At 46.1% G+C, this 8201-nt stretch overlaps 1 protein-coding gene across 1 annotated transcript; it reads right to left on the bottom strand.

Moving 5' to 3' along the window:
- Nucleotides 1-3005: 3005 nt before the first annotated feature.
- Nucleotides 3006-4440, bottom strand: LOC123406981. Its single transcript, XM_045100003.1, has one exon. It carries the CDS (start codon nt 4350-4352, stop codon nt 3111-3113), a length of 1242 nt encoding a protein of 413 aa, XP_044955938.1. The 5' UTR covers nt 4353-4440; the 3' UTR covers nt 3006-3110.
- Between the last annotated feature and the right edge of the window lie 3761 nt (nt 4441-8201).

The raw sequence follows: 8201 nt of genomic DNA, 5'->3' as shown, positions 1-8201 counted from the left end.
TCCTCCACTTCATCCTCCACTCCCACTTGAGTTAAATGTTTGACAGCATTTTGCATGATATGAAATGTACACAGTCCATGATATGATTCTGTGAAGACCTTCCCTATGGCTCCTCCCATTGCTGCATCTTGATCGGTATAGATAGTTCTAGGCTGCCTTCTGGTATCCTGTTGCCAATCGATCCCATCGCACAACACACAATCCTGCCAAATTCCACGGTGTATATAAATTAGTGGAACAAGATAGAAGCTAACGGAAATTCAAACAGTAATATACAAGTGTTGTAGTAGTATACAAGTGTTGTCAAATTTCTGAATAGAATTACAAGTGTTGTAGTAGTATACAAGTGCTGCCAAATTTTTGAATAGAATTGTTCAGGAATACTCGCTGCCAAATTTATAAATAGAATTATTCGGAAATACTCGCTGCAGGTGCTGTAGTATGCAAGTGCTGTAGTATTCAGAAATCTAGTGCTGACTCAAAACCGCAAAGCTGGCTCCTATGTTAAAATCGGACACAAAGCTTAGCAGATTCAGAGAATATAGTGCTACTCAAAGCTGGCACCACCTCTGGCACTAATGGAATAAGAGAGAGATAGGGAACCTGAGAAGTGGTCGCTGAACGGTCCCCTGCTCGCGGCGGCGCTCGTCCCCGGCTCCCGCGGCGGACGGCGCTCGTCCCTGCCTCTCCTCAGTGGCGACGGCGGGGGGCAACGACGGGCGGCGACGGCAGCGGCAGGAGGCCGCGAGACGAGGAGACGCCGGCGAATCGCCCCGCCAAAGTCTGCCTTTTCCCTGCTTTCCTCGCCAGATTTTACCGCCGAGGCGCTGACCTGGTCTGTGTTCTGTATCTGGATATTGTTTTGCCTCGGCTGCGATGTGGTCCGTTGGATGCAGGCTGGGCGGTGGATGGGATGCTGCGAGGCACACGGTGACATGCCGTTTGCATGTCACCTGATCTGCGTCCTGCGGCAACGCTGTCACCATGAATACACTATATGAGCCCGTTGTGTTCCGGGTGGCCAACCATGAGGTCATAGATCAAACCAAAGTTTGCGCTGAAAACAGAGGCTTGTTGATAGGACTTGTGATGTGCATCGATAATGGTCTTCACCATTTGCTGCTGAAGAACTACAGTAGTATCATGATCAATGGACAGCTGATATGTATTCAAAGTAGAGCCTGTTTCTAACTCATTTTTTTCTGTTTATCTTTCTCATAGTGGAATATGTTTCTTTATGCCCTTTAAAAAAAACTAATTAATATAACTTGAATGATGGTTGAGCTGAATAAAGTACTCCATCCGTCTCAAAATAAATGTCTCAACTTTGTACTACATCCAGTACAAAATTGTACTAAGTTTGAGACACTTATTTTGGTACGGGGGTAGTAATTAATTTGTTTTGTTTGCCAACTAAATGAGCATTTTTTTAAACTGAGGCAAAAGATTTGCATCATATATTAAAGGAGTAGAGTACAACACATGCCAGTTACAACTTTGCCCTTCAGAATGATCATAGTTTTTGTTTTCTTCCTGACTAAGCTCTCTGCAAATGCTCCTACCCATACGATCTACGCACTTATCCCTCAATTTAATTACCACTATTTGATCATCATGGGTTTCCCCTATTTCATAACCATGGTTTTTTTTTTCGAGAACACATAGCCATTGATTTCCGTATGCTGTTTCTGTAGAGCAGATAATGCAGTTCCTAGTGCTCCCTGCTCATTTACCTAATTTGAACTCCCTCTGTCAACTACTATAAGAGTATTTGGATCACTACTTTAATGATTTAAACACTCTTATATTAATTAATGGAGGGAGTACAATCAGTACCTTAGACCGCAGAGCATGTACCTGTGCAGTTTCAATAGAGCAGAGGATGCAGTTGCTAGTGCTCCCTGCTCATTTACCTAATTTGAACTCCCTCTGTCATAAGAGTGTTTAGATCACTATCTAAACACTCTTATATTAGTTGATGGAGTGAGTACAATCAGTACCTTAGACCGGAGAGCATGTACCTGTGCAGTTTCTGAAGAGCAAACAATGTTGTTGCTAGTGGCTTATTCACCAAATTCTAGTCAGTAGGGTGGACTGAAGAGAGCATGTACATATAGCTACTGGCTGCATCCAGCAGGAAAATGAGACGAAACCCAAGACCGGTTTGTCATCTCTGCAGTTTCACTGCATCTTCATCCTGCAAATTTCACTTTTGAGTGGCGCAGGATATATTTGACTTCCGTTGTACAACTAGTTCTCTTTTCAGTTGTTTTGATTGATTCTTGATGCATAATTATAGCATCCTGATTCTTGGTCTGTTCCGCATAGAACAAAATCGAAGTTAAATCTCAATCATCTTACATGGATACTACAGAAACATTTACAAATAAACTGAGAGCTACTGAAGCAGTAATTCCTAGTGGTCTGGGATGGCCGCATTTCAGAAACTTGTTTGTGCTAATACATAGATAACATGTAGTACCTGCAGTTTTCTTCTGAATAGTTTGATGAGTGAGTTCAAATGTGGGTGCGGCAGGTAAGCAATAGCAGATATCAATTGAGCTGGTGTGTTTCCAATTCTCCAACCAAACAGCGAACATTACTTTGAATTGTAGAAACAGAGAAGAAACTGGTCAGGTAAGATTATCATCAGAGGAAACAACACAACCTTATAATTTGTAAATTCTAACAATCAGGGAAGTATTCATGAGTGTTTTTTTTGTAGGCCGAGCTCTCCACAACAGCCCATATCCAGACCATTCCATGATTCCATCGAGACTCCCATGCATAGGGATAGGGGGTACTGCGAGGCTCGAACTTGGATACAACTTTGCGTTAGCCCAATATACAAAGGAAACTAGGCATAAAACCATACAACAAGTCATGAAAACTCTGACCACAACTTTGCCGATGAACACAGGACTACACCGTTTTTATAACAGGATAAAACAAGCAAAACCGTAGAGATACGAGTAATGGGACTACAATTTTCATGCAAAGGAGCAAATAAAAACTTGTAAAATTAACTTATTTTCTCAACAAAGTCGTACGCACGTGCTTCTATAGTTGATGATGAAGTTGACAATGAAACCAGAACCGGAGAGAATCGATCACAAAGTGCTACTGAATGTTGGAACCCAGGCCGTCAAACTTATCTCATAGGGAATATTGTGGGTCGTGTATGGTACCCCATGATCCCAGAACCACCTCACAATCTCCATGGTCCGCAGGTCGAGCCAAAAGAAACCGTTGCATGCTTTGATGAGCACGGTGCCACTCTTCTCGGCGAAGCTCACAAGGCTGAATCCGACTGGCTTCGTCGGCGGAATGCAGCCCCCTCCTTCCTTGTCAAGAAACCTCAAAATTGTCTCCGTCATGTTGATCACCACATGTGGTCGTTGCTTCCACTTGGCTGTATGCTTCGATTGTGCCCAAACCGACATCCTGTCATCGTCGGCGACGAGCACGAGCACGTCCCCACCCACTGACGATGCTGCCAGAAGCTTTTGATGTTCCCACAAGTGGTGTGGGAACCCTTTTGGGAGCTTCGTCACCATCACCTTTGCCGCTCCGACACGGAGTTTCAGGACGTAGAAGCCGGTGTCGGTCATGAACAACCAGTGCACAGCACCGCCGGTGACCAGGGCCTTGTCGAGGCTTCGTTTCAGGCGGCCGCATTGTACGTAAGGAAGCCAGGTCTCGGTGTAGAGGCCCCAGGCGCCATGCTCCGACGAGAAGGTCTGGAACTGTAGGTGTAGGTAGCCGCCGTATTCTGACATGTTTAGATATGCCTTGACCACCTGAAAATGCCGGCCAACGGAGGTGGTGCCACCCTTATCATCGTCACTGACCAGCAAGACATAGTTTGCCCCCCACGTCCTTGGGAACGCCGGCTCAGGTGGCAGAGTCATGCTCCTGCCGGTGGCCGGGTCGCACACACGGAGTTCTTTGGCGGCGGCGCCCACACGGGCGAGGACTAGACCATCGCGCGACGAGAGGGGAAAGCCTCCGCCGGTGGCCGTGCGTAGCTTGGTGGCGTCCGGCGCGCTGGTGTCCATCAGAAACAGCTGCTCCTTGGGCTCGGACCAGTCGTGGGAGCGGTACATCAGATGGCCGCGAAGGAGGGGGAGCACGAAGCGGTCGCCTTGCCGGAGGCGGAGGGGGTGGCGGAGGCTGATGTACTCCTTGACGCGGCAGCGCATGTCCACGCACGTGGCGGCGCAGCGCACGAAGGTGGCCGGGTCGGTGTGCGCCGCAATGTCCACCAGCACGTCCAACGGCAGCGACGCTGCCTTCTGCCGTCGCCCTCTTGCTGCTTGTGCCGGCGATCTGGCGCCGCCGCCGCCTGTCATGGTCGATGCAGGGGGCGAGATCTCATCCGATCGCGTCCCGATGGATGTGCTATAACGAGTCGCAGTCTGTTTGCATGTATATATCGGAGTATTTGTTTTTGAATAGGTGCTCGCACGCTATTAACGAGGGATGGCAGTTATCTAGTCCTGATATTTTTGGACTCTCGACGTACATCCGGAATTCCGGATCCTTTCCGGTTAGCAAATATTGTTTCCAATGTTAGCCAAATTTGTTTCCATGTAAGTGGTACTCCCCCTTATTTGCTTGGATTTGATTTTTTTCAAGAAAACCCTATCACTCAACCGACGGAAGTTTATGCATGTGTCTACTTCCTCTATAGCCGTCGGATATGATTTGGATTAAAAGACTCAGAAGCAATCTCTATCCTAGTACAATTCTTATAACTCATCCCTTGTTTCAGTTGACTTAATCAAAATAATGGTTTGTTGCAGACCGATGACTCACGACCTGCAACTAAGCCAAGCGCCCTTGTTTGTAGGTCGTCGCCGTGAGCACATTCATGCCGTTTCTTCGCTGCCAAACGCCTCCCGACGACCGGATCCGACAAGATCCGCCACACGGGTGTGGAGCACCATCAACCTCATCGTCGTTCTAGCACCACCAACGCTAGCAGTAGCCACATCACCACGTCGTACATCCATGTCCACTCCAAGTTTCTGCAGCGAAAACAACGGTAGCAAGAGATGATTGTGTTAGTCCGCTATGCGGCTGGCGATGTTGTTGCAATTTTTGCAACAACGACCTTGTTACAGAAAATTAGACGCAACGGGAGATGGGTTTGTAATTTTTGCAAATGGGGGTCTTGTTGCATAAAATTAGAAAGACGAGGTTTTGCAATAAGAGAGTTGTTGCAAGAAATTAGAGAAGAAGAGTTTTCGTAACAGAGGCCTTCTTGCGGGAATTAGAAAAGAGGAGGTTTCGCAACGAAGGCCTTGTTGCGGGAACTGGAGAAGAAGAGGTTCCACAACAAGAGCATTGTTGCAGGAAATTAGAGAAAAGGAATTGGCTCCCATGTCACAGAATTGGAGGGCTCGCGAGGCGGCGAATCTTTTTGAAAAGATCCATCGAATGACACGTAGCACGCCCCTTATACATGCTACAACTATAGGTATCTTCCTTGACAACTTGTTCCCTTCATGTATTCAAATCACCTGACTTGCGCTCCCTCCCTCCCTCCCGATCTCGTGGTTGAGATAGAAAGAACGGACTAGATAGAAAGAGCGCTCCCGACTCCTCCCTCCCTCCCGATCTCGTGGTTGAGATAGAAAGAACGGACTAGATAGAAAGAGCGCTCCCGGCTCCTCCCTCCCTCCCGACCTCGTGCGACCGCCGCGAGGCCGCATCGGGTGGCCACCACTGGTCTTCCCTTGACCTCCCCCTTCCTCCACCTCCGTCGGCAACGTGGCCAGGCAAAGGCCCCGTGGCGCGGCAGCGGCGTACCTCCTCTGGCGTTCGGGATCTGAGGCGGCGTCGGCCTGATCTTGGTCCCTTGAGGCTGTGATGGTGGGTAGCGGTGGCCGGGGCGCGTCGGTAGGCCTCTTGCAGTCAGCGGGGAAGGTAGGAGGTGGTGGCATGGGCTCGATTTACAGTACTGATGATGCTCCATTGTCGAAACCTAACAAAGGTGGGTTGCTGCCATCATACTTCAAACTGTTTTCTCTCAACGGTTACGGTGACGGTTCGTGGAAGTTCTCCGGTTTTGCCACGCATCACGAGGATTATGGCAATGGCGGTCTCCTCCTTCGCCGGAGGTGGTTGGCCGGTTTGTGGCTGGTTTGGCGGATCTCTTGATCCGTCATCTAGTCTCGGGTGTGGCTCTCGTGCTTTCTCGCATCACGACAATTTCCTACCTGATCGGTCCTTCTCGATCTCGATCTGGCCATCGACGTGTTCCGGAACGACCGCCTGAGAATTTGCTCAGGATATTTGGATCGGTTAGATTTCGGTCGTGTACATCCATATCAACCTACGAGATTCTGAGGGCATGGTGCGAAGCTCTGTTGACTGATGATACCTTGGGACATGTCGGCTTCTCGATTTTCATGGTGAAGACAACAGTGGAAAAGGTCATGGTGAACGAGATCGAAGCATTAGTTACACGAACGGAGTCTTGGAGGCGATGGAGACAACCAAGTGTTAGATGGCTCTCAGGAGATGCAGTGATTAGTAGGGCGACAACAGTGGATGATTTCATCTTCAGTGGTACTCCTCGGGGTGCTGAGTCGTGACTTTCAAGGTAAAAACCTAAGGTCTGGCCTTCAAGGGTTGTGCATGACGATTACCTTGTTGAAGGAATTATTTTGAGAGTGCAGACTTTCTCCGGGGTGAAAACCTAAAATCTTTGATCGGGCAACGACGGAGCTAGTGCACTATTCCCTTCTTGCCGGCGTTGCTTTTGGAGAAGTTTTCTGTTTTCCAGATGTTGTATTTGGTGGTGGTATGAGTGCTGCTCTTGAGAGGAGTTGATCGCCGTGGTGGGACCTTATTTTTTTCCTTTTTATTTTCTTTTTTGGTTGTGTACATCCTCGATGTCTCGGTGACATCTTGTAGGCGCAGAGCCTGGATGTAATTGGTATCTTTACTATATTAATATATTTTCCTTTTAAAAAAAAACTGGCTTACAATGTAACTGAAAACAACTGGGTTTAGCGACACTTCTAGCTAGTATACCCAATCTAGGGATATTGACAAAAATAAATATATCAATAAAAATAAGACAAAATAAATATACCTAACTTGTAATGTGTCAAATGTGGTAACCTCCTTGTGCAGTTTTGAATCCGAAGCCGTCAAAACTGTGTCATGGCTTTGTGAGTGAGTAGTGAATACCGAAAAATTGTATCAATTCTTTAAATTTGAATAATACCAAGTAATGCTCATTTTGTCACTGATGTTTTTCCATATTTCGGTTGATTCTGAAAATTAAATCCTGAGAATCAAACCAGTGGAAATTAAATTCCAAAGAAAATCCAGAGAAAGCAGGGGGGAATCTTGCCCGTGACAATAACTCGTGGTACATATTCTCTCGTGATTAATTTTGGATGAATGCATTTTTCTGGACATCTAAAAGTCTTGACATGTCTTGGTAATGGATTGTTATCATTCTATCTTGCACCTGGCAGGGAATTGGTGGAAATGTACTTGACAAAAACTTACCCTTCCTTGTGATTGATCCAACTTCTCCTTTTCATTGGTTGGGCTTCTTTTGATTGTATGCAGGGGAGTTGGGTGAAATGGGTGGATCAGAAACTTTGAATACATGAGATCTGCTGCTAATGTGCTATGCTTGTTGAACATGCAAGGTAAATTTATCATTTTGCTATGTGCATGCCTTTTTGCCTTGGTTGCTCAATTTATTCGACGATGCATTATTATTTTTAGCTTTCTAGTGCATGAATTTGATTAGTTTCTAAACTATCTTGTTAAAGCCTATCATATGCACATGATGTACAATGTAAATATGAATGAATTGACAATCTAGGTACTTTTGTTTTTCCCTCTGATTCAGCCATTGATGTACTAGTTTCTACTGCGATCATATCTACTTATCTTATTCCTATTTATATATTTTATGCTACTTTCACATGAGTGAAATGGACGCTGTAGCATAAAAGCTTAAGAACATGTCAACTATGATAGAGGCTGAAGGTACGCCATCTCAAAATGTCGCTTACAACACTTACTAGGAGCTTCTGAAAGGGACGGCGCCACGTACATGCATTTGTTCAAACAATGTTCACTTTTAAAAATCAACAAAATACAAATTTTCAAATTTTCAAAAATTGTACATAAATTTCAAAAAACTGTTTGTGTCATTTAAAATTCCC

The sequence above is a fragment of the Hordeum vulgare genome, chromosome 1H (assembly GCF_904849725.1).
Source record: "Hordeum vulgare subsp. vulgare chromosome 1H, MorexV3_pseudomolecules_assembly, whole genome shotgun sequence".
NCBI classification, from domain to species: domain Eukaryota; kingdom Viridiplantae; phylum Streptophyta; class Magnoliopsida; order Poales; family Poaceae; genus Hordeum; species Hordeum vulgare.
The sequence above is the reverse complement of the archived record's forward strand: the minus strand, read 5'-3'. Positions and strand labels throughout refer to the sequence as shown.